We start from the raw sequence: 27,818 nt of genomic DNA, 5'->3' as shown, positions 1-27,818 counted from the left end.
AAGGGAGGTGGTAATGGGGGTCATCAGAGGCCATTAATTTTACAAATAGTTTGTTAGAAACTACAGTATGTTAAGAAGCCACTCTGGCTCACAAATCAACTCAATATGGTCCTTATTAAGCAGAGATCTGAAACTTCACAGGTTTCCATGACTTGCACATACAAAAAAGTTTGAAACTGTGCAGAATATGGTCAAAATATACACACACTCAGGTATGCAGAAATATATTCCTTATATTCTGCAATTGTTCCTATCTTTCCTTCCCCCTCCTATTCCTAAAGTTGGCAGAAAAGACTCAATGGAGTCTATCTGAGATGTCACAAATTTTTCCAATTTAAAAACTTCTTTTGGGTAACTTCTCAGTCTTTTAAGGAGATTCTTCCTCTCCAGAGCTCTCTTCTTTCCCAGGATGGTGGCAGGTGGAGGGAAAAGCTATGTAACCATGAGGAATTGCAGGAACACTTCGGCTCTTCATGTTACCTTTTGCTGCTCCTGGATCTGCTGGACTCTGTGTCCACCTTAGAACAACCCAAGGTCTTGCCTTGTCCACCAGGCCTCTTAACACATCTACACCTCACTTCCAGGTCTGGGAATGCTCAGCTGCTTTCTCTGCACCACCCAATTTAAATTTGCAACAACCTCCCTCCCACACACACACACACACACAGACACACCACATTTCCTCCTATCCCCTTCACCTGTTTGTGTTTCTTCACAGCATTCTCCTCTTTTATGATGCCAATTAAAATTTACTTATTCATCTTATTGTGTTACCCTCCCCCTCCCCACACACAAGCTTTAAAACGTAAACTTTGAGAGCAAGGGCTTTGGACTGTTTTGCTCTTTCTCCCTACTGCTTCAGTGCTCTATCAGTGTTTCAATATTTGTGGAATAAATGAGTAGTTAGTTGGCTAAGTGATGGGATCAGAGTACTGGCCACAGGAACCACAATTACCATTTTAGCCAGACTTGGGCAGGAAGGGAGCTCTATCTGCCAGAGAAATAAAAGACAGGGACTGCCCCTTCATACTGCTCAGAAATCAGATCCATTGAACCTACAGCTGCTTAGGTCAGAATCGGCCATGAAACCCACACATTGATGGGGGCCCTAAACTCTTCACGAATGATGAGGAACCATTGCCACACACCCCACTGTGACAGGCTGCCCCACCCGTCCTATGTCATAGCAGAGTCACGACCCCTTGGAAGGTTCAGAGATTCTACTGGATGGCTCCAGTGGGAAAGGTTGGACTCTTCAGAAGCTAATTGACTAGGGCAGGATCAGGAAGACAATACACATGAGAAGGGAGGTAGAGTTTGTAGAAAAAATAGAGAAAAAGAGGAAACTAAAGGGCAAAGAGCCAAATAGTTCTGTATGGTTTTCTAAGCCTTGTCTACTACTAAAGATTTTAATATATGGAGATTCTTGCAAAGGTCAGGCTAGAGAGCAGAGATTACTTTTCAAGGCAGTTATATACCTACATCCATGCCCATGGGGCCTTAAGAAAAGCGACTGGGCCTACAGCAAAAAAGAACTTCACATCAATTGATAACATCTATTTCTTCCTATTATCTTGTATAAATTTCCAAAGGGTTTTATATTGGTAAACCATCTTTGAATATATCTGCTAGCAGGACATAGATTGAATTTGCTAGCATTATCCTTGTATTCTCACTGTTCCTTACTGAGGCATAATCAAATCATGCGCAGAAGAATCAGAGGGCTGAGTTTTGTTATGGCCAAAATATGGGGGTTGGAGGGAGGACACAAGTTAACTTAGTTTGGTTCTATTTTGGGGAGACACTTGGCTCATTACTCTGTGCTTCATAAATGGACCCATTTTCCCAACTCATTAGATACATCTCTGCTGCATTTTAGGGACTCTACAATGGACGAAAACAAGGAATACCAGCTAGATTATGAGTAAGTAATCATGATTAAGAAAAGCCACATCAGGCACTAAGTGTGAATTGGGTTTGCTATTGATAGCTTCCCTCATCTTTTAGTCTCCCTCTCCCCTTTTACTCCCATCCACCCACTCCCCACTACACTCTACTGCAAGTACCTCATGCCCTCCTAAAGTGATAACTATTGTAAATGCCGCATCCAAGCTACCTTTCCAAGATAAACTTTATTTTCCAATATCATCCCTCATTCCTACCCAAAACCAAAGTCTCTGTGTCTCACTACCCTACTCCTGGTTAAGTAATTCAAAGACAAACCAATGAATTAATTTACATATGAGAAAAAGAAAAGTTTATTGGGAGCCTTCCATGTGCCAGGTACCCTTTGTAGACTAGAGTTACCATTACTTTATTCAAATTTACTTCAAAGAAGATGTTTGCATTCTTGAAATCTATGCCTTGAGCATATCTGTGAGTGCTCAAAGGGATGACTCTCATGGTAGAAACTCAAACTTTGTAGTACACAAGTGGAGGAGAAGTGTTGAGGTGGGAGGAGGGAGGGAAAGATTGAAGCCCTACCGTGCTGGTGGAAACCTCTTGCGGCTCTGCAGAAAGCCAGGTGCAACCAGAAGTGATGTGTCAGGTGCCTAGATAAATTTACCCCATAAAAGTGTATTGCATGAACATGTTTGTAAAAAATATATGTAAGATTGTCAAGAGAAACACTTCTCTCCAATGCAAGGGGCTGAAAGGAAGAAAAGCTTCTCATGGTACCAGAGTGAAGGGGCACCATTATAAGGAACATTTTGAAGCAGAAAGCTTGGGAAAGACCTCCCTTGCTGACTGAGTTGAGAATTAATGCAGCAAATTATAGAGCACAATTAAGAAATATAATTTCTCAAGAATGAAAAAAAAAAAAAAAAAAGGTATGCTCCCAGAAAAAGCAAGGTTAATGAACCACATGACTTCTATATTGTCCCCATTGGCCCGATGAATATTGATCTGAAGATAACTGGCCCTTGTTCATTTGGGGGGCTGAGTCTACAGGTCAGAGAAAATGGAAATCTCAAGATTGTCACAGTCAAAGAAGAACATTATCAGTTTGAACATGGACCTTGAAAGGGATATGCAGAGAATAGATGAGGCAAATCAGGAACTGCTTTTCAAAATCCATGAGAAAGAAGATGAGATTCAGAGGTGAGTATTAGGGTTTCATGAGGGAAGGTCCCAGTGCAAAGGAAGGGGGGGAGGAGAAGAGACAAAACTGAATTGTCCTGTTTGCTCTAGAGACCTATATCTTGTGCAGCAAAAATGTCTTCTTCATTCTTTGGAATTTCTCTGTGTCTTGAATGCTGAAACTTAGCAAGTTTCAAATAGATTCTTAAAAGACTAGATATTACTTACCTGAGTTGAGAGAACATTGGGATGTTTGGCTTGGGAATCAGGGGGATCTTACTTTCATGACTTTGAATTGATTCTCATTCTATGGATCCGGGAAAGAAGGGATTCCAGCTTGAGATTCATGTGTACTGTCATTGAAGTATGCTTAAAACTGACATCTGTGTTTTATCAGTTCTGAAACTGCCAATCACGGGTCCTCATGGAGTGTGCTTGTGTCATTCAGACTGGAAAGTGAGATCACTCAGAAGGGGGACCTGGCAGAAGATGAGGAGTGGGAGAAGGAGAACTGTACCACCATGGAAAGGGAAAGAGCCTTGCAGGAGCTGGAAGAAGAAACAACCAGACTTGTAAGCAAGAAGCAGGGAGGAGCCATTTCATAGGTTTCATTCCTCATCCTGTCCATCATCTGTCAGATAAGTTTAGTCCAACTTTTTACAGACAAAGGCAGTCAGTCACCTCAAATGTGACCATACATGGAAGGGGATGTGTGGAGGGCAGGGTTTCTTTGGTGATGTTTAATATTGGGAAGCCCCGCAGGTGGACATCTGTATCCCTATGATTTGATCTCACTATTTACATTACAGTAAGCAAATAAGGTAGAGCTTAATGCAAGGAAAGATTGCTGGGATGAAATGGACGAAAAACAGCTGAATAAGAACAGATGAGGTGCACAGACGCAGACTTACACTCTGCTTCTTTCTCTCCACAGGAAAGGAAGAATAAGACTCTGGTCCACAGTATAACAGAACTTCAGCGAAAGGTGGGGTGAGACTCTTGTGCTCTCTAGTGTCCCACAGCACCCCATTTATCAGGGAGGCAATAGAGGGAAAGTGACCACAGGGGAGCCCACATGTCAGAGAGGCGCATGCTGGGAGGAGACGCCACTGTCTGATCCACTCTCCTGAGGCTGAGGCTCAGGACCAAAATTCCATGGATTTTCTCTGCAAGTATGAGGTCAAAGGAGTGGATGAGGTATTCAGGGATCCTATGGGTTCCTCATTCTATCACAGGAAGATGGATTCCAACAGACACTGTTGAAGTGATTGACTGAGACCTTGCGGGGAGAGATTCATTTTGTTTTCAACAGACTTAAAACAACTGCCAACTTAATCCCAAGGATTCCCTTTTCCCTGTCTAGACATTCCTCCACTTCAACCCATCCTCAGGATGAAGTAAACTGTCTATGATAACCCTATTCTGTGACCCATGCCTGCAGCCCTCAGCAACTCAGCAAGAATCAGGGTCTCAGTGAATTATTCCTGTCTTGAATAGACTCCAGCTTTGAAGGCCAAAACGAGTGAGAAGACAGAGGCAGAACAAAGCTGTTTCCACAGGGCACCAAGTAGCTACCAAAGGACCCTCTCCTGGGAGCTTTTGTCAAGGCCATAGTTACTGACCCCTACCCACCGCAGAATGTCTTTGCCTCCTATGTTTTTTATTTACTGTATTTTTATTTGAATTGTATTTTTTATTTGAAACTGTAGCTTACAAGGAAATCACAAAAGATAACCAAATGTGGACAAGACAACCTAGATGGAATCTCAGAAGAGTCCAAGGTAAATGAAAAAGCAGTCTTGAATGGATTTGGGCTACATGACCAAGGAAACAAGCCATCATGTTGGAAACAATTGCCCAAGTTGGGATAAATTCTTTCCTGTTTTTGCCCATGTCAGGTTTAAGCCAGAGCCACTGGGTCCTGAATTCTCCTCTACCCCTAGTAAGGAATTTCACTCTGAAGCCAAATATTTGTTCTCTCTTCTATTTGGTAGAACAGGACAAAAATGTATCATATAACATTTGAGACATTGAAGTCCCTAGTTTAAATCCTGGCCCCAGCACTTAATTTGGTCTGTGAAGTTGGGTAATTTAATCACTCCCACAAGCCTCATTTTGAGGATTAAATGAGATCAGGTATATAAAATACGCTTTCCTTTTTTGAATGGCTGAAACATCAAAAAGTCACTAATTTTAAAGTGATCATTTAGAAGTCTAACTAAGGTGCATATATGAATTCATTGAGGCAGAAAGAGGATTTGTATGTCTAGTGAGTGTGGGACAATTTCCACGCCCCGTCATTGATTCCATTCCAGAAAAGAATTCATTCGATTATTTGCTTGGGTATTTAGTGACCTCAACCTGGCAAGCATATCATACAGTGCTTATGACTTCTCTGATTGTGTTCCAGAGCTAAGAACCTGGGCCGAACACAACGTATATGATCAAAAAAAAAAAAAAAAACAAAACCAAGAATTAGAAACTTTTTAAAATTCAGAGAACAGATAAAATTCTTTCTTGACAATTTCTCCAGAATTACATCTTCGTCTTTGCTTTATCTAATTTCTCTTTACCTTCTAAAGCTCACACTTTGCTGTGCCTCTATCTGAAGATATGGATACACTGAAAATAGAAACAGGAAATGAAAGTATAGAGAATTTCTCCCCTATCTTCTGCTGGCCAATTTAGTATTGGTGGCCACAGAAACAGAAAGTCCAAAGCCACCAAGTAATCTTGATTGGCTGTTCTCATCCAGGAAACTTATCTGGAAAGAAAGAAATCAGGAGCCTGGTATACGTTGGGAAGAAATTACAGTTAAGACCAACAAGGGATTTGAAGGCTGTTGACTATGCTTACCATGTAAGTGCAGTGGTCAGGAGGAAAACAGGGTTTCCTGAAGTTAAACCCAGCTAGAACTGAGTGGTGGCACTTGAAGTCTGGCTGTACAGACCATGTCAGGTGAGCAGAGCTGACAGACACAGAGCCCCAGCATATGGCCGGGCAATGGCCATTATTTTGCTGACAGCAGTCAGCATGGTCCTAAGGCGTTCTAGAGTGTTATTAACCCTTGGAGCAACTTTCTTTGCCCACCTGTTTTGTAGAATTCTCAGGTGGTATCTCTAATTCTATGAAATACACAGCATCTCTTTTGCTCTTGTTCCTCTAGCATGCAGTAATCAGCTCAGCAGCTTAATGGGGTGCCTGCTTCAACCCCGTGTGACTCATACCATTGGCTTGAAACTGTAGTTTTTAGAACATTTGACTGACTGGCTCTTGATGAGATTGATTGGAGGGAGGAGTAACTGTTAGAAGAGTCCAGATGTTAAATAATGGCACCTCAATGAAAGTGGGAACAAGAGAGCTGAAAACAGAGGGAAGGTGGTCATGTATGCTTTGCCTCCAGAATCCATCCCAGATGCACCTGCTCCTCCCTGCCTACTACTGCCACTACCACCCTTGTGCAAGCCACATCAACCTCTCACCTGGACAACTGAATTTGCCTCCTAACTTACCTCTCTGCTTCTATTCTTACTCCCACACAATCCATCTCCCATATAGAAAAGACCACTTTTTAAGAACACAAACCAGATGGTCTCTCTACAGTTCAAGCTCTCTCCTGTCCTCTCACTGCAGTGAGAATAATGACTCACACTCTTTCTGGGAGCCACAAGACCATACATAACCTTGTCCCTGTCAGCCATTGCTCTTCTCAACTCCTTCCTACCATTGCCCCTATGCTCCAGCCACAGAACTTCTTCGCACACACATGTGTGCGCTTCATGGTCTTGGCCCTTGATATAACTTCCCCAGGGAACACATTTCTTCCAAGTTTCCGTTTGGTGAACATGGATCATTTACATTTCAGCCTAAGTATCATCTCATCAGAGAGGTCTTCGCCAACCACCTACCATCACCTCTCACACCACCACCACCATCACTGTCTCTTTGACATAATCTCCTTTCATTTCCTTCATACTATTGTCATGTTGACGTGTTTGTTATGTCCCCCAACTAGAATGTCTGCTCTGTGAGGGGGGAGCCTGTTAACCTTGTTACCACTACCCCCGCTTCACTCCAGCAGTGAGGCTGATCCATAACAGTTTTTCACCAAATACTTAAGGTAAGAAAAGAGGGAGAAAGGAACACAGAGAGGGAGAAAGAGATGAGCAAGTGGCTTGGATTCTGACTGACTATATAAAAGAGAAAGAAAAAGTGAAGTTTGTCAAAACTGATATTATTCGTAAGAGAAATAGTTAAGCAAGAGAAGGAAGGTAAGACTTGATGTTTAGAGGTGAAGACAGCACCACGTGAATGCTAAGAGTTCAAGAGAATAGAAGAGCAGGTTCACCAAGCAGCTACAAAAAGCTGAAAAAAAGACACCTGAAATCGTGGCCCTGATGCTCTTCAGCAGCCTGTGAGATAAGCTTCAAGACAGCATTCCATTCCTGCACGGTGTTCACCTTGCTGCGTTGCTGCTCTCCTTTCCTTTCTGTAGGTTAAGTTACAACAGCTGGAAGCTGCCTGTGCAGACCAAGAGAAGGAGCTGGTCAAGGTAACGACAGGGACTTCAATGTTACTTCTCCCCAAGAAAGGGAAACTTGAACCTCAGTCAGACCATCTAATACATTCCTCAAATGATTTGTCTTATGATAAGGATCCAGAGCCAGGACCACCATGAGGCTGGGGAAGGGATAAAGAAAAGGAAGATGAATACAATCCCCTAGGTTACCTTCTTTTTAACATTTTTTTACAGGATACATTCTATAGTCTGTATCCTTCACATATTAGTATCTATTCCTCTCTCAACTGCCCCCCAAATAATTCCCACATGGACTGAAAACTATGGTTTGTTTATCCTCAAAAAAGGAAATGAGCTTATATGTAGAGAAAAAAACAATATTTAGAACAATTAGGACACAACATTTAGGATCTTGGACACAGAAAGAAACAAGTACTTTTTGGTTCTTATGGCCATTTATTGAGAGAAATTGAAGACTGAATTTTGGTTTCCCAGATAATGAAGGACTGTGCATTTGTGACCCAGCTCTGTGAAGATCAAGCCCTCTGCATAAAGGTACAGCTGCTCAGGACAGGGATACAAAGGGTTTGTTAAGTACAGGATGAACTAGAACTGGACCTTTCCAAGAATACTGTCTAGAATCATTTCAACACTTCAAGGTGGCCCTATCAAGAGACTAAGGACATCAGCAACCCAAGACCAATATCACTCTATTGTCCTTTGACTCCCCAGTAATTATTTCCCTTGTCTCCCAATCTCTGTGCTCTAAATTAAAAATGAGCACTTCTGCTTTTTATAATCCCAGTTATTCCCAGAAAGCTACCTGCTGGTGAGGCGTGATGAGAAGTCAGGAGTAGTGGTGGGACAGGGTCTGTGAAAGGAGAGGACACCAAGCGTCCACGCTACAGTGTAGCAATAAGTGCTTGTTCTGCTGAAAAAATCATAAAACTTCTAAATAGTCATGGTGGCCTCCTTTATTTCTCTTTTAAGAAGTACCAGGAAACTCTGAGGAAGGTAGAAGAAGAACTAGAGACTCGGTTCCTCGAGAGAGAAGTGTAAGCGCTGGCAAACAGGAACATCCTGGTTTTGGGGGTAACTCCATCGCAGCCCAAGTCACAGTGAACATTTCTCATACCAGCTCCTATCCAGAACTGAATGAGCCCCAACACCACATTTCCTTCCCATCTGTTAGTGATCCAGTTGACTCCTGCCAGACGACACCAACTTTAAATTTTCAGTCTTCGTCCTTTCTAGAAGACTGCAGAAACACATCTCCCTCCATAATTTTATCACATTGCCAATCATTTGGGTATCTATTAAGAGCAGGAACGTATGCTTTAAAAAGGGTTAGTGGTCAGGCACCCTAATAAGTAGCACATTCTTTATATTTCACAGAAAAGTCCTTAAAACTAATATCACCTTCTCTTCTGCCAAAAACAGAAATCCAACCATATGGGAAAGGCATAAAACTAATATCTAGACACATATTACAGCTACCTTAGTATGAAACTCAGAACTGTACACTGTATTGAATTATAAACAATAAAAATTAGAAATGATCAAAGAAAAGCCCCCCCCAAGAAAATACTGAGCTTGAGTCTAAATGTCGACAACCTCACCCCCATTTCTTGACACTCTTTGTAAGTTAAATTTTAACTCAATCAAGAAATATATCTATTTATTAAATATTCTGGAATCTTGGGTTCAAGAACAAGAGACCACAACCACATACTTCCCCTAAATAGGCCAAGTACACACTGTAGCCTAGAATCCATTGTTGCAGGACTTGGAGGTTCTCGCTCCTAACGGACACCTTCAAGTCTCCCAAGATCCTTGCTAGTATGAAGGTTAAATAACCATCATGTAGTATGAATATTTAAGTATACTTTATCCAATCCGTGTCTTGATTCTTTGCCCTCAGGTCAAAAGTCTTGAGCATGAAGTCTGCAGGAAAAGAGTGTAACAGCCAAAACAATGAGGTAGGCACTTTATTCCTTCTTCAGCTTTTCTTAGTGTCATTGCCTTTCAAAGCAGTTTCCAAGAAACTATAAGCCACCAAACAGATACCCAATCTTCCCATGTGTATTTTCCAAAAATAGTACCAGCTATAATTCAAAAACATTCCAAAACTAAATAAACAAGATGCTAAGCAAAAATCAGGTTCCCTCTCTTACAGCCATACAAATAGCAGGTTCTCAAAGAAATTAGCCTAAGACCTAAAAGAATCCAGAATGGAGTGAAGAAGGAACATTAACTGAGGGTACATTCTATAGAAAAGAGGCCAATGCATGGCACATACACCACCCCTCCTACCTCCTGCAATCACAGTACTATTTCTTGATACGCCCAATATTGTTCTGAATCTTTCACAACCCAGTACACCAGGCATCTGTCACCATCTAACCAGAGTTGGCCTGTGAGTTAAAACATAGGAAACTTCTTTATAATACAGCTTCAGTGTCTGTTTACTTGGCATCATGAAGCCACCAGCACACATACAGAGATCTGAAGGGGACAGGACAATTAGATGTAGAGCACCAGTTCTCTTGTCCTGCTTGATGTCTTGTGGCAGCAAGCATATAGAGCAAAAAGATAAGCTTTTGTTGGACTTTAATTTTTAAATTTATATTGAATTTAGAGACAAGGCTGAACATCGCAAGAAATTTTATGTAGTCAGGATAAACGGTCTTAATAATCTCAGAAAGGAGATCTCATCTTCCTTAAAAGCAAATATCAATGATTGACCGTTGTCCTGGGGTCATGCAGATGTTTGGACGCATGTTAGACCATGTCCACCGTTCTCATTGTTCTGAATAAGACATTGTGGTGCCCAAACTTGCATATTCTACTCAGCAAACAAAAACTCCTAAAATTAACTGGACCCATCTCTCTAGAACCAAGCATGGAATGCTCCCTGATGTGTCCTACCGTCTATCCCGAGTGGCTTTTCTAAGTGTCCCTTCTAACCACCTATCAGAGAAGGAATAGAGTTGCCTTCTTCGGGCTCATCAGAGTGCCATAGTGGTTCCAAGATCTAGTAACACGTGAGCAACTTTATAGAGAGGCTGCCTGAGCACCTGTCTGGCACACCACTTAATCTCACTCGAGCTAGAGAGCCAAATTTGTAATCCAGAAGGTTTCTAATTCCAATTCTGTGAGCCTCATTTCCACAGCTCTAAAATGTGGTCATAATTACTCTTCCTTTTTATCTCACAAGAAAGTTAAAAGGGCAATGAAATAACTGAGAAAATATTTTGAAAGAGAGATGCCACAGGAATCCAAGATAGTTTCGCATCTTTAGATTTTTATAGCTTTTCAAACTTATCTCTTAAGGTGTGTTTGTGTGGTCTTCACAGCCTGTAAGCTCCTGTAAGAGTCACTGGCTGAGTAGATGGTGGAATGGTACGGTGGAGAGCCAAACATGGGGTCAGAGGACCCAGGCTCCAGGCCTGGCTTTCTAGCTGTGACCTTGGGCCACATACTTTACCTTTCTGTCTCTCAGCTTATTCATGTCAATATACAAAAAACTAAGGAAAATAACAATAATATTAATAAATACATAAAAAACTTTTGTCTTTTAAAATTACATTTGCTCATGCATATGAAAAGAGTTTGTGAAATGTTAACTAAATATAAGTTAACTAATGGTTCACTGAATATTATTTGACAGTGATGACAGCTTCCAGAAATTGCTTATTTATCAGTGTCCTTTCTTCTTCTCTCAGAGTAATTCTATCCCAAAGAAAGCAATACTGTTTGGTAAAAGGTAAGTAAAATATCTTCAAATAAAATTCCTGGGAAACTGGGAGCTCTGCTTCGCCATCCTGCCAGAGAACCTAGTCTAGACGAATTGAACCTTGTACATGCGTACAAACACATACACACAGAGTCGAATCAGCCAACTGGTGTCATTGACCACGTTTCTAGTTCTAATGTTATGATTTACTTGTCCAATGGCAATTAATAATCTCAATTGCCCAGTATTGGAAGCCAACAGCCTATTGGTAATGAAAAACAAGACCTGATCGGCTGAAAGAAATGCAGTAAATCTCATATGTATTCCCTTTCCCTTTAACAATTTGAATTAGCTTAAGCATTTTGGTGTTCCAGTAGCATCAGAAGATTAGAAATGTAGAGAGAATTTCTAGCTGCAAATATACCATTGCCTAACAGCAGACAGAAGAGAGAGAAAATGATTGTAAAAAAGAGCACCTAACAGTATCCAACATGTAATAATTGATCAAAAATACTTGCTAAACTGAATAAGAACTCAAGATTCAAACACCTGAGTGGATATTAGTCCTGAGGGAATCACCGTGATAGCAAAGTAAAATTTGTATTCATGAAGCCCCTACATTTTCAAGAAAAGGTCAAATTATGTTCAATATAATCTGTTTAAGAAGGCATAAAGAAACATATATTCAAAGTGGTATGAAATATGATTTAGAAAGTTCCATCAAAATGGTTAAAATTATCAGTGCTTAAAGGTCAGCTCCAATTGTCTGGAAAACTCGCTTAAGGAGAATACCCCTTCATACCAGATAAACGAATTATTACATATTTCAGTATCCCCAAATACTTCCTGAAACGACTAGCAGATTTTTCCCCAGAACTCTTAGGCTACTCTCTTATGCTCTGACACCAGTGCCCATCATGGAATCGCTTGTGTGGACTCCTAGGATAAGGACTGTCTGCCTTAAAAGGAGTTGATATCCAGAAAGACAAAAGACCTCCTGCAAGTCTAGCTCATCATGTCAAACTACAAATGTCTTTCCTCTTATTCTGCTCCAACATCTTGTGGGGCTCTGGTATATTGGGCACTAACTCAAAGAAAAGAAAATTAAGTTATTCCTAAGATTTTTCCTGGGTACGTGATCCCAGAACCTTGTCATAAATATCATATCCAGCTTCAGGGAGTGTGGTGGGAAGAGGTTTGTAAAAGGCTTTTGATTCTAATTCTGACCAAGATGCTATACTAGAATGAATTTTAGCTCTGGTCACCAAAATCAACTCTAGAGGAAAACTTGAAGAAACTAGTGGGGAAGGGGATGTTTTCGACTGGAGAGTGAAGGGCAGTGAATTTTTCCTGAAGCAAAAGGTGACCCAGCACAGCTATGTAGGGAAATGGTGGAAGTTTGCATATGCAAATCACATTTAAAACACAAGGGCTAAATAATTCATCAGTTAAAGATAAAATCAAGTCCACCGTAAGATAGTTTACAGAAATTTATTAGGAAATATTCAAGATAACATGAATGAAAGAAGAAAAATACCATGATCATGAATAGAAAACCTTAATACCATAAAGATATCAATTGTCTCCAAATGGTTAATAGATTCAATTCAGTTCCAATAAAAGTCCCTAAAATGTTTTTTTGTTTGTTTTTTTGTTTTTGTTTTTGTTTTTTTTTATGGAATTAAAGTGATTCTAAAATATACTTTATATGGAAGAGTGAAGGGCTGAGAATAACCTGGACAATTTTAAATTAGAGCAGCAAATGAGGAATATGCCCTTCCATATATCAGGACTTACTATGACACCGGTAATTACAATAGTGTGACATTGGCACAGGAATAGGACACTTGATGAGTGGAATAGAACAAAGAGCTCAGAAACAGCACACATAGAGAACTTTAATATGTGACAGAGATTGCACGTCAGAGGGAAAAGGGAGAAATGTTCAATAAAAACAGCAGGAAAAAATGGTTATCGATAGTAGAAAAAAAAATCTGTGTATGAAATTGGATCACAATATACAATATATACAAAATGCAAGCCCAGATGTGTTAAATGTAAAAAAAAAAAAAAAAAAAAAAAAACCTTTAAAACTCTGTATTATTTATCTTTTGGTGCATAATAAATTGTCCCAAAACTTAGTGGTTTCGAACAACAAACATTTATTATCTCACAGTTTCTGTGGGTCAGAAATCTGAGATCTGCTCAGCTAAGTGATTCTAGCCCAGGGTGTGTCATGAGATTTCAGTTAAGCTATTGACCAAAGTTGCAGTCATCATGAGGCTGGTGAGGAGCTGGAGGTTCTATTTGCAAGGTAACTTACACATCTGGCAAGCTTTTTCTGGTACTGGCAGTAGGTCTCAGTTCCTCCTCACATGGACTTCTCTGTAGGGCTGCTGGAGTGTCCTTACCACATGACAGCTGGCTTCTTCCACGTAGTAAGGAGGAAGTGCAATGTTTTATGATGGTCTAGGAAGCCACACACTGGGACTTCCAGCATATTCTATCTTTAGAAGTGAGTCATTAAGTCCAGTCCACATTCCAATGCAGGGGAGTCTCTTGAAGGGAGCAGTAACAATTTGTGGACATACTTTAAAACTACCACAAACATTGAATATAACATATGAGTATCTTTTAGGCCTTAGGGTAGAGGATGATTTTTTAAACAGGACACAGAAAGAATTGACTCTAATTAAAGAAAATGTTGACAAACTAGGCCTTACTAAAATTAAAAACTTTTGTCCTTTAACACCTTAGAGCAAGTGAAAGTTACAAAGTTGGGAGAGTATATAACAATACACACAATGGAAAAGGATCGATATCAAGAACATATAAAGAACTTCTACAAATAAATAAGAAAAGCCCAAACTGCCTACTAGATAAATGGGCAAGAGGAAACACTAGGACCAATAAACCTGTGAACAGATGTTCAGCATCCTTGTTCACCAGGAAAATGCAAATCAAGACTATAATGAGATATTACTTTACACCCATTTGATCAGCAAAATTTTAAAACTCTGATCATATCAAGTGTTGGAAAGGATGTGGATTCACAGAAACGTCTAGCTTGCCAGCGGGGTACACGTTGACGCAACTACTTTGGAAAACAATTTGCAAAAATGGAAACGAAAGTAAACAAAACAAAAAATAAGGGAACAAGACTATTGTAGACAATGACAAATGCTGCAAAGGAAATACGGTGATGGAGAGGGAATCACCGCAGGCCGGCATGTGGGAAGGGGCGGCCTTTATAAAGGGTCCTCAGGAAAGGAGGTGACAATTCACAGGAGACATCTGAATTCCAAGAAGGAGCCAGACATGCATGCAGGTATGAGCTCTTATTTTGTTCCACGCTTCCTAACCACTGGTTAACAGTTTCTTGGCTTTCTCTTTTCAGGATTTTTTGCTATTTCTTTTTCACCACCCTATTTTTCTTCAGACTGCTGGGCTACATGTTTTTCCATTTAAGTTTTATAAATCCAGATCTCTTCATCAACGTACTGCCCAAGATACTGAGCAGGGACATTTTGTGGAAGCTAAGATGCTTCTTCTTTCCATTTCTTACACTTGAGACAGAGGACATGTTACCCCACTGACCCCCAAGAAACACCCCTGAGCAACAGAAGGCAAGTGGGATCCAGTCCGGTGAACAGGAGATGGTGGGATGCATGGAGAGAAGAGGTTTTCTTCAGTTTTTCCCTTGAGGTTTACCTACTTGACTGCCTTTTCTGTCCGTGTCATCTTTCCAGGATTAACCTTGCCCAGTAAAGAGCTCTGTCAATAGGTTTCTGTGGCTATTTATCGAATCTGAATAGTGCCTGATAGTAAACAAATTTAACCATTTAGGGAATTATATAGATGCTAAGCAAAGTTAGAGTTGATCGATTATTCTGGTGAATCTCAAAAATCTAAGAGACTGGGTCCTTGAAATACAAAAAAATCTTCATTATTTATATTAGAACTTTTAGGTTCGAAGTGGCCTTAACTTAAGCTAGTTTATAGCAAATATACAAATATGCATATTTATATATTTAAATGTAAATATGTGATAGAAGGTCTATGAACAAACCTGGGGACTTCAGGAAAGGCTGGATCCAGAAGCCTCAAAACAATGTCATCAGGACTTCCTCCCTTTTTCTCCTCCACCTGGATGGCCGTTCTCTTTTTAATGGCAAGATGGCTGCCAACACCCTAAATCCCATACTAGCAGATTAGCAACCTTAGCAGAATGAAATAGTCTTTTCCAATAGCTCCAGCAGTAAAGTCTGGAGAAGCACATAAACTGGCATGGCCGGGGTCAGTTTCCTACCCCATTCAACAGTCAGTATGGCCAAAGGGACAGGAAGACTACCTACAATGGGTCAAGCTTGAGTCATATGTCCAACTCCTTGATACGGGATTGAGGAAGTAAAGAGAAAAGAGAGAAGGGAGTCAGCCCCACCTAAGCAATATAAAATGTGTTTCCCACAGGAAAGAGGGCTCTGCCCCCAGAAAAGGGGGAAGGGATTCCAGGCAGGCAAAAGTAGATGTCCACTTAATCACTAAACTCCAGCAATTAAACAAACTCTTAAAGCTGTGTCTCACGTTATGTGTCTTCCTACCAGCAAAAATTATAACTTCTCACAATCATATATTGAGCTCCTGGAAAACTACTATAATGATCTCAATATAAGAAATATGTAAATAATAAGGTCTCTGGGGCTAAAGTAAGCAAGTATTCTAAAATACATAGCATATGCCTGGTATAAACTGCTTTATAAACTTGGGGAACCTATATATAATCACACCCATTATTTTTCTAATTAACATTGGTGAAGCACCTATATACCTTATTAACAGGATATATTCAAACTCCCTCTTGAATCTCTCCCTCCCTCCTAAATGGTCAGGAGCCTTGACAGCTCTGTAGTCCAAGGGGAGGGGAGGGTCATTCTGGCTTCCACACCAGCCAGGAATGAACTTGAGACTCTGTGGTCCACTGCCATTGCTTCTTGAAGCCACATGATGTCACTGTTGAAAAGTAGTCTATACAAGTGAACAAATAAATTAGTGTACAAATTGAGACATATTTGATAATAGAAAGGGACACTATTAATAATTATGCCAAGACAAGAGAAATCATACAGGACTGTTTCAGAGAACCAGGACATATGGTTACCTTATATGCAGTTCAAGACCTTGTTCACCTGTGCGTTTTGCTGACACAGGTGGATCCTGCTCTACAGTGTTAACTGAAGCCAAAGGTGCCCCATGCTTAGGATCCCAGCACCAGACTCAAGGTGCACATCTTTGGTTCACATGCCCAGCCCTCTGCTCCAGGGCCAAGTTCCCAGAAGGTCAAGAGCACTTCTAGTTTCTTCCTCCCTCACCCTTGCCTCCCCAGGAAGTCCTTCAGCCCGGGAAGTCAGCCACATCTCTGGACATCCACCCCATAGAAGTCAGGAGATTTTCCCTCTAGAGACTCAACCCTCAGAACACAAATGGCTTGATGATACCTTCCAAGTTAGGTTCCAACGTGCCCGCCTTTGTTCCAGGAACTTTTCATACTCTTCTGGAATTTCTGTCCCTGAAGAAGAGAAATATTAGTTTCTAAAAGGCAGTGTTAGAGCCACCATTGATTTTTGTGGTCAAACCTGGGTTTTCTAAGCTGTTAACTGGCCCTTTAGACAACATCCACACACATCCACATTTCAACATAATTATTGCTCAGAATGATGAGTTCATATTACTCATGATTTGAGGAAAGAAGAGAAAGGAAAAAGAACATTAAATCCCTTGAGCTGTGTAATGCTGGGGATATAAAAGCAAAAGACATCATATCTGTCCTTGAGAAGATGAGAGAAATATCACATGCATACACACTAAGTCTATAATAGAAAAACAGAGGAAGGAGTAATTCCCCATACCTATTTCAAACGGGAGGTGACACCAGACGCATGGATCACACTAGACTGAGAAGAAAAATGACATGCTACATACTAGGCAAGCTGACCATGTTTCCACAAAGCCATTTCTCTACTGAAGGCCTGAAAGCATCTTCTATCCTAGGTGAATTATTTTAAATGATAGTAACCAAATAGAAGTACCAGAAAATTAGGCAACTTTCTTACTCTGTTTATTTGTCTACAATTGGTGAAGTATTCATAATTCCGGGCTTCTAAGAAGACCAAACACTCTCCTCTCCTGACAATTGTTAGAGTGATGCACAAACACCCATATTCTTCAGTACAAATAACTCTGAGTTACTCATTCCTCACCTCATCACCCTAAATGGAAATGCCCAACATCATGTCAAGGCCTTGAGAGTTTCCAGTGAATTTTGCACACCATTTCTTTCTGCGCCGAGTGGGAGTGAACCTGGGATTCAGTGGAACCTGGCAGTTTGTTCCCACTGGGCAGCCAGTGCTGCGTTAAACTGGACTTCATTCCTGACAGAAGAGAAAGATAAGATACGGCAGGCTCCCCTTTACCAGCATCCCACCCCGTGGTAGGGCAAGAAACCCACACCCGCTAGTGAATTTGGAACTTGGAATCGTCAAAGAAAAAGTACCTTCACACATTGTGATTTTAGATTCATTTATTTTAAGAGAAACTTTTAAGAAATTTTTCCTTTCATGAATATTATTTACCACTATATATTCTTTGCTTTAGCAAAGTGGAATAATGCTGAGAAAACAGTTCAAAAGTTATTGTAGAGGAGTCAACTCCTTAATGCCAGCTTAAAATCCATAGAATTTCCCTTTTTGTTGTTTAAAGGTAAATGTTGACTGCATTGTGTGGGGTTATACCCCTAATGTAATTTCAGAGGGTAAGAATACAAAGCACTGTGTCTGTTCAGAAGGTAAAGAAAGCCAGCAAAAAAAAACAAAAAACAAAAAACAACAAAAAAAAAACTAGTCCCAGAAGGCAGAGAAAGCCAGCAAAATAATTTTCACCATGCAACGTTATTGCTGTAGAAGGAGATCCTGTGATATTTTAGATGTTTTTATTTAAAAAGAAAGGAAAGAAAGGGAGGAAGGAAGGGAGGAAAGAGAAAAGAAAAGAAAAGAAATCATTGATCCCTTGCCAGTGTAAACTTTTGACAATGAATGGCTGCTATTTTATATGTCTTTATTTCATCACTGCTATTAACTGTGCTTCCTTAAAGTGGCTTAAATTTTTTAATTTTATAATACTCAGAAACAGAGATCTTTTAAAGGCAAGCTTCAACGGTTGAAATTACTGTTTAAAAAATTATTTCTGATAAGGAGCAAAACTGATGGGATTTCTGTGTTTGCAGTGAAAACTGAAGAGAAAACATTTATACGTAGTGTGGGGTTAGAGCCTGCTTAGGAACAAGTGTAGGGGAGGTAAGCTGCTGTTGACTGGCTGGCTTGCTTCTCCTGATGAATATTTACAGCTGAGACTGGATATAGAGGCCAGCAGATGGCTTTCCAAACAGTGTCTTGATCATTGCAGACGACTGAGCAGCTTGCTTTGGCAAATTAGAGTGGTGGACTCCCTTATGATTTGACCACTGCTGCACGTTCCCCTCGTGAACAGTAGAGGGCACTGTTCCCTGACGCATGCAGGATCTCCTGCGAAGAAAGTCTCTTACATATGTAAATTATATCCCTGCTAGATGCAGACCAAATGGACCAAGATCCTGTCGCATTTTTCACAGGTTCATAGGCTAACGCCAATTTGAACATCAAAAGCATAGAGGATAAAGTATATGAGTACACAGTCTCAAGGGCTGAGTCTCTACCTACAATTATAATCTGCCTAAAATCTTTAGAATATATATCCTGAGCAGAAAGATTTCTTTATACAGTCTCTGTTTTTATACCTAAGTCTACCTTGAAGCAGGATGCCACACTTTGATAAATGCCAAAAATAGATCTCATTCCACAGTGCTACATATATTAAGTTATAATAATATTTTATATATACGAGAGTACTTCAAAAAGTTTGTGGAAAATAGAATCAAAAGATACAATGAATCTTTCCATAAACTTTTTGAAGTATCCTCATCTATAAAGCTTCACAGAGAGGAGGAAGAATGCATGTTGCTCATCACACTGCAGAAACGATCAAATTCCTCTTGGTCATATTTATGTTTTCTTTTCAAAGTCGTCTTTCCTCCCATGTCTATTGTCAATCTACCTTCCTCTTCCTCTGCACAGCCTTAAATAATAAATAATAATAATAAAGAAAAAAAATTACTGCTCAGAACCATTCAGCTCTCCTACTTGGATTATATTTTTCACTCAGCAAAACCAAAGTTTGGGAGTTACCTATACAGTCACCTGACCATTTTACCACATACATGAAGGTGGCTGAGCAGACCCAGAAAGAGCATGGTGTGGGTTTTGCCATGACACTCACCTAGCCTTCTTGCAACAGATGTGATAATGATCCGTTTACTGGGAGCTTATCATGTGCCAGGCACTTCACTAAGTGCTTCAGGTCCATCATTGTAGTAAGTGCAAGAGCTAAAATACTCTTCATAATAAAAAGGAAAGAATTTTTGTCACATCTGGGAGACACTGAGAGAAGAAGCAGGAAAGAAAGCTGAGTGACGTGGTGAGACACTGGAATCCAAGTTGGTGGAAATGCACAAGAGACTTTCAAAGGACCAGAAAAGCTAATATTCAATTTTAGAATATTTTCTAAACAGTGCTGCAACGTATGCTCCTACAGTTACTTCAATCTCCAGCAAAATCTACCACACATAGTTGTAGATATCTGCCTCCACTAGTTGCCTGTTGTGGCTTCTTTGCTGTGATTTGAATGTGTGTGCCTCCAAAACCTACGTTGAAACAACCACCAAGGTGATGTTATTAAAAGATAGGGCCTTTGGGAGAAGATTAGGTCATGAGGGCTGGAGAGCCCTCATAAATGGGATTAATAACTTTATAAAACAAGCTCTTCTACTCTTCCACCATGTGGAGACACAGCAACAAGGCGCCATCTTAGAAGAGAAAGCAACCCTCACCAGACACTGAATCTACCAGCGCCTTAATCTGGGCCTGCCCAGCCTCCAGAACTATGAGAACTTTTTGTTGTTTTAAATTACCCAGCCTAAGGTATTTTGTTATAGCAGCAGGAACAAGCTAAGACACTCTTACAAGTAAATTTTGGGAGTAAAGAAAAGGTTACCTCAAGTCAATGCTGCATCAGAGATAACAGCCATAAGTTACAGAATGGAGGAGTAAATAGAAGAAAATATTTTCAGAAATCCTCAGGAAAAGAACAAATAGAACATGAAATGGGGGGTAGGACAAGACAATCTTAGCAAGTATCAAAGAGCATGCTGGCTACTGCTGACATCTAGATCATAGAAGAATCTTCCACGTCATTCCCTTCTTTCTTCTTCATTCTCTCAAAAGAGTCAGGAAAAGCTCCCTCTCACTTTTCTACCACACAGGAGACAAACTCTGTGGAATATTATAAAATAATCCTACCAGATTTAAATTGTGGGGTTGTAGGAAAGGGTAGTGTTTATTTTTCTTGTAAAATTAAAATGATTTTCTGTGGGTTTTATTATTGGATTCCATACTCTATTGTAAAAAAAAAAATATATATATATATATATATATATATATATATATATATATATATATATATATATATATATATTTGTGTGTGTGTGACCAGTAAGGGGATCGTAACCCTTGGCTTGGTGTCATCCACACCGCTCAGCCAGTGAGCGCACCGGCCATTCCTATATAGGATCTGAACCCGCGGCCTCAGCGCTCCCAGTGCCGCTGCGCTCCCAGTGCCACACTCTCCCCAGTGAGGCACGGAGTCGGCCCTATAAAAAATATTTTAATGCAAATGAACCAAAACTGTCTAATTTTGTGCTATCTTCCCTCATCGAAAGCACAGAAGATTTATACATTTCAATTGGAATTCTAGAAATACACTGTAAGTTTTTTAAAGTACTAGAGATACTATTAAAAATGTTGTACTCCACCATGTTAAGGAAATTTTTTTAAAACTTGAAAATTTTTTTATTCTATTTTTAGGAAAATAAACAGCTAAGTTGACTTTTAGCCTCTAGAGACATTTCAGAGAACCATGAAAACAAATTCATGTCAGAATAGTGACCCGTTATTACCTTGGATTTCTTTAATTCATAATCTGTATTCATTCCGATGTGAATAGACTGAAATTTTGCCTTGCTTCTTATCTGCTAATTGAAACATGGACTCTACCCAGCTATTCTGTTATCTTCTCTAAAGTCAAATTATGTTCTTGAGTTTGTATTTATTTCAAAAATATCCTGAAACTCAATTTCTTACTGATTCATATTAGCTTTCCCAACATTAATCCAAATTTTATTACATTGTCTATAGAGTTAACATGTCTTGGTTTGAGCCTTTTCTACTTAAGAAATCCATTGTCCAACAGAGAAAGTAATAGGCATTTATCTTCCTTCAGCTTCCCAAATTTATAGAACTTTGGAGCTAGAGAAAACAACGAAGACAATTGGATCCCAGAGAAGTTAATTGACTTACCTCAGGTTACTTATATAACAAGTACTAGAAGCTAGAACTCACAAAATCATAGAAACTCAGAGTTATAAAAGATTTTGAAGGGCAGTTCCATCTCTCAAACATCCTTTTAAAGAGAAAGAATGTCTTGCACAAAGAAGAAAATCAAGAAATAAAATTTAAATTAATATAGAAATGTCCATACAAACCAACCTAGTAATTATCCTCTGTAATTATATTCTGCTTAAAAACTGTCAAGATAATCCCTAATAAAGGCATTTTCATAATATGAAACATAATTGAATAAAGATCTTTCTGAGGGAAGCTAAACATGATCTGCTAGGGTGTGTTTTTTTAAAAAAAACACAAACCAAAAACCATTTTTTATTGTGGTTAAAAAACACACAACATAAAATTTACCATCTTAACCATTTTTAAATGCAGGTTAGTGATATTAAGCACATTCACCTATTTGCATAAAATATATTCTTCATTCTTTTACTATTTGTATTGCTGGATCTAAAGTAAGTCTCTTGAGACAGAATATAGTTGGATCCTGTTTGTTTGTTTTTTAATCTGTTCTTCCAACCTCTGTCTTTTAATTAGAGAGTTTAATATGTCTACATTTAAATAAATTACTTACAAAAAGGGACTGACATCTGTCATTTTATATTTGTTTTCTATATGCCTTATAGCTTTTTTGATCCTCATTCCCTGCATTACTGACTTTGTTTGTATTTAGTTAATTTTTTCTAGTGAAATAGTTTAATTCCCTTCTCATTTCCTTTTATGTATATTCTATAGCACTTTTTTGTGGTTATCATGGGTAATCTCAAGTAATAACACTGTAATTTGAATTTATATCAGCTTAACTTCAGTAACATACAAAAACTCTTCTTCTATACAGCTTCATCTTCACCCCTTCCAGTTATTGATGTCATAAAATTACATCTGCTCATATTGTGTGTCCAAAAACATAAAATAACAATTTTTATACATTAATTTCATAAACTACATAAAAAGCAAAATGCGGAGTTACAAACGAAAGTTACAGTAATACTAGGTTGTTTTTTTTTTTTTAATTGAAACATAATTGACTGTATATATCTGTGGGGTACAGCATTTAATATCAATACCTGTATGCAATATGTGATGTTCAAATCAGGATAATTAGTGCATTCAGCATTACACAATGCAATCACTTTTTGTGTTCCTCTACCAATTTCTTGCTAACACTTCTTCTCCTCCCCCTTTCCCACCTCTGGTAACCTCAGTTCTGTTCTCTCCCTTTTTTAAAAAAAAATGTGTTAGTCTCTTTTAAATCACATAAAAAACAAAAGGTGGAGCTAAAAACAAGAGTTAAAATAACACTAGCTTTTATAATTGCCCATGTGTTTACCTTTCCTGAAATCTTTATTTCTTCATACAGCTTCGAGTTACTGTCTAGTGTTCTTTCATTTCAATCTGTGTTTCCTTTTAGTACTCCTTATGGGCATTCCTAGTGGTACAAAATTCTCCCAGCTTTTGCTTATCTGAAAATATATTAATTTTTCTCACTCTTGAAGGATAGTTTTGCCAGACATGGGATTCTTCATTGGCAGTTTTGTTGTTGTTGCTGCTGTTTTAATTTTAGCACTTTGAATGTATCAGTCCACTGCCTTCTGACTTACAAAGTTTCTGATGAGCAGTCTATTGATAATCTTATTGAGGACCCCTTGTATATGGCCAGTCACTTCTCTCTTGCTGCTTTCAAGATTTTTCCCCTCTCGCTTTTGACATTTTGATTATAATGTGTCTCAGTGTGGGTCTCTTTGAGTTCATCCTACTTGGATTTTGTTGAGTTTCTTGGATGTTTATATTCATGTCTTTCATCAAATTTGGCAAGTTTTCAGCCATCATTTCTCTAAATAATCTCTCTGCCCTTTTCCCTCTCTCTTATCTTTCCTACAACATGTATGTTGGTATAATTGATGGTATCCTACAGGTCCCTTAGGTTCTGTTCAATTTCTTTAATCTTTTTTGTTTCTCTTCCTTAGAGTCAATAATTTCAGTTGTCTTATCTTCAATTTCCCTAAGTTTTTCTTCTGCCTGTTCAAACCTATCTTTGAATCTTTTATTTCAGGTATTGTAATTTTCATTTCCAAAATTTCCTTTAGTTTACTTTTTTTAAGTTTCCTATTTCTTTATTGGTATTTCCATTATGCTTATACATTGTTGTCTTGACTTTCTCCACATCTATTTTTTCAGTTCTTGAGCATCTTTTCGACAGTTGTTTTAAAGTGCTTGTCTAGCAAGTCCACCATCTGGTCTTTTTGAGACATACTTGAGAAAGGATGGTTTTGTTGTTATTGTTGTTGTTTTTCTGGTTTTTCATTTTTTCATTTAAATGGGCCATACTTTTCCATTTCTCTGTATGTCTTGTGATTTTTTCTTGAAAACTGAACATTTGAATCATATATTGTAGTAACTCTGAGTAACAGATTTTTGTTTTTCTTTTTAATTTTTGATTTTTTGTATACTGTCTCTGTGCCAGATCAGCCTGAGATGTAAACTTAAGGTCTTCTCAAGTCTTTTGAGCCTGAACCTCTTCCTGGGCATGCACAGTAACTTTCTAGTTCCTCTGTATATGAGGTTATTTTTGAATGTCCTAGACTTTAAATGTTTAGTTCCCAAAAGGACAAAAAAAAAATTAAGATAAAGGGACAGAGAATAAGAGGAGAATTTAAAAAGGGTTCTGGCCCTTTAAATCCCCTGGAAGCCAACTCATTCAAAGCGGGAGAGCCTTGCAACAGTGTGGGAAGGAGTGCAACAGTGGCTGCCTGCTTATGTGTCTGTACCTCTAATATCAGAAGTAGCAATCACTGATCAGAATATGGATCCTCAATTTTTGACGGACAGAATCCTGGCTTACCTGGCTCCCACAAGGGATATGTACACGGTGCCTGCCTCTGGGGTGGGGGGTGGGGGATGGGTAGCTACTACTATGCTAAGAGCTGAAATCAACTGAAACTACTGACAATTTATCATCCAAGCTTTCTCCTGGAAATTATAAGCCATCAAATAGACTCCAGAGTTCCAAAAATTACATCAGACATATTCTGCTGGTGTAATTGTAGTCCAGGTGGGGAGACAGATTCCTGGTGCTTCCTACTCTGTCACCCTCCCAGAATTTTCAACATGATCCAGTTTTATGTATTTGGGAGACCAACTGTAACTCAAGAACAGAACTGAGACCTCCTCCCCATCTAATCTTCCTCTACAGAACAGAGTCCACTGCTGGTGTTCTGTGTCCTAGCTGGAAGGTGGGGGAAGTAACACAGAGACAGAGAAGTCTACAGTGAAAGAATGGTGATCTCAGAGACAAGGGCTCAAGAGGCTCCCAGGCCTCCATTAGCAGGTTTCTGAAATAAAACAGGGTGCAGTAAAAAGGGCAATGCAAGATCCAGCTAAGAGAATTGGGAGCTAAAGGAGCAGAAGCATGACAAGATCTTCCAGTGACTCATAGGAAGACAAAGCTCAAACATTATCCTGAGCTGGAGTTCCAGTGTTCCTATGGCCTTTTATATGGTGTCCCAACCCTCAGATAGGGATGTAAGGGAATATAGTTAAAGAGGCTTAAGTCAAAAGGATACCAAATATAGGACTTGATGCTCATTGTGATTAATTGCATTTTGTTTGATTCAACCTCTTGTTCCAGCTGCTTGAAAATCTTTGGGATTCTAAATCTGTACTCACCATGTCAGCTGGCCCACCCAACTTCCGGTCACACTGTACTTTGATAAATGGCCTTCTGCAAAAAAGAGCTCAACTATGTGTCCCTAAAAACTTCCTCCAGGTTGCCATCAGCCCTTATTCAACAACAAGAAGCTTTTTGAATCTGAAAGTCCAGATATATTTATGTTTACAGCTGCAGGAGCCAGGGATATGCAAAGGCAGTAGTGAGTGGCGGGTGGTGAGGACTGTTCTATACATTTTCCTATCACTTCAACAGCTCATCAAAGAGAGCAAATGTTAGCATCTTGATTTGTTTTTCACTCTGCCAAATTATAGCTTCCTGTTTTAAGTGCTCGTACAACCTTTTCCCTTTGGCATCAGGCAACTATGCAAAGGAAAGAATAATACTGCAAGAGTAGTCTGGTAGGTGTTAGATTGTGCTAGATCTTTATAAGCAATAGTTCTCCCTTCCTTCACCTATTAGAGTCCACTCCCAACACTCATCTGAAAATGAGGGGAAAAAACCTACCAAAGGAGAGAAGTGGGCACAGCCCCTCTCCAGGGATCTTGGTGCCAGCTCCACAGGAAAGGCCACAACAGAGGTAAAAATCTTTCTCCTATCTTTGCCAGCCATTTCCCCTCCATGCTCTTAAGAACTAAAGCCACGGCCAACAGAGCTTCTCTACATAGGTCTCCTCTTTCCTTTTTATTCTGACTCCAAGAGAACCCCAAAAAACTTCATCTCACTTTCCCACTACACTGGAGATGAACCATGTGGTTTGGTAAAACTCTTTTGCATCCTGCAACCAGAGATTTTACTTCTCTTCCTTTCCTCTGATTCAGCCTGCATCCTTTGGGCAATAAAGGTCAGAAAGCTGCCTCAGTAACAGACCCTGGCATTTCTCATAGAGTCCAAATTGGTAACTTCCACTTGAGAGCTCAGTGGCTAATCCCAAACGACATCTCTAATTTATGCTCTGTCTGATACAAAGCTGCTCTGTAAATCTTCCACTGTCATCTTCCTGCAGTTCAGTTATTTTGCAGAAGCACATTATCCTTGGGAGCCCAGCAGTATATGACGCTGCTGCAAATATTATTTTTATCACTAGGCTGTTCTGCGATGACTCAGAAAAGATATAATAGATGAGAAGATATCAAGATCACATTTCCTGAGGTATATAACGCTGGCCTGTTATGCAACCCAAAGAAAAGCCTGTATCCACTTTATCCACGTGGTGGTGCTAGCCTCCAAAACATTGCCCTTCTCAATCGTCCAAGAAAGAAATGAAAACAGTTCCACTTTCCTCTCATTAATGGCAAAGCTCTACACTGTAGTCAAGATATCACTGGTCTAGAGAGGCATTAACTCTGCAAATAAGCATCTAAAATACATGGGTTCATCCCAATCCCCATCCCCACCCCACTTCCAGATGGGGAAAAAGGAAAAATCACCGTTCTTTTCAACTCACTGATTCAATCTTTACTATCCCTGGGGCAAAGAGTGACTCACGCCAAGCTGCTGGATGTGTGCAATCCTGGCACAGAACTTTATTATGCCCGAGAGGGTGCCGGGTGGTGGGGCAGCAGGGGTGCCAGTCAAGCAACCATCCACGGCTTTTCACTGGGTTCTCATAAGTGCTGCGTGGAATCAAAGATGGAAGCAGCAGACATGTCACTGGTGTTCCTGAATAAGAGAAGTGATTCAACGTGGGTGCCTTCCAGGCTAATGGGTAAAGACTGGGAAGTCTGTTTTGGGCTTCTAAACCCCAAAATGTGCTCTCCACCTGTCATATGACCAAGTTTCACCAGCTGCCTGTTCTTTTTATGGAATCTAAATCTTTCATTTAAATGTTTTAAAAGCTCAGGGGAATCTCATTAAGTATGTTAAATAGTGGTTAGGCAATGTAGATAATACCATGTAGAACCAATTACCAAGCACATAAACAAGCAATTTTTAAAGACATGATATCTGTCAACACCAAAAAGCACTCTCAATTTTAGAAATGGAAAACCAACAAAAGTTCCTTCATGGTTCTCTATCTGTCAGTCCTTACCTGATGCTGTCACTCATAACAATGATAATCACGAGCACAATATATGGGTCTAAATGCCTTCAGGCCTGGCTCTAGACACTGGCAGCTTAATAACACTTGTGATTTGGGAACTAGCACAAGGCACCACTTACTATCACACCCAAATATTTCCCTCTGGCTTGCCATGGACTTTTTACCCTTTTACATGTTTAAAACCCCCAACTTTAGAAAAGAGCTGTTAAGAAAATTACCCCTAT

At 39.6% G+C, this 27,818-nt stretch overlaps 1 protein-coding gene across 1 annotated transcript; it reads left to right on the top strand.

Moving 5' to 3' along the window:
- Nucleotides 1–1,889: 1,889 nt before the first annotated feature.
- On the top strand, nucleotides 1,890–14,932 carry TMCO5A (transmembrane and coiled-coil domains 5A). The gene is made up of 11 exons (XM_063090072.1): nucleotides 1,890–1,924; nucleotides 2,953–3,102; nucleotides 3,530–3,653; nucleotides 4,016–4,066; nucleotides 4,791–4,862; nucleotides 7,577–7,633; nucleotides 8,096–8,155; nucleotides 8,591–8,655; nucleotides 9,522–9,579; nucleotides 11,326–11,366; nucleotides 14,734–14,932. The coding sequence occupies exons 1-11, from the start codon at nucleotides 1,890–1,892 to the stop codon at nucleotides 14,930–14,932; spliced, it is 912 nt and encodes a 303-aa protein (XP_062946142.1).
- Nucleotides 14,933–27,818: the final 12,886 nt, after the last annotated feature.

This window comes from Cynocephalus volans, chromosome 3, assembly GCF_027409185.1.
Source record: "Cynocephalus volans isolate mCynVol1 chromosome 3, mCynVol1.pri, whole genome shotgun sequence".
In the NCBI taxonomy this organism is placed as follows: Eukaryota; Metazoa; Chordata; class Mammalia; order Dermoptera; family Cynocephalidae; genus Cynocephalus; species Cynocephalus volans.
The sequence above is the reverse complement of the archived record's forward strand: the minus strand, read 5'-3'. Positions and strand labels throughout refer to the sequence as shown.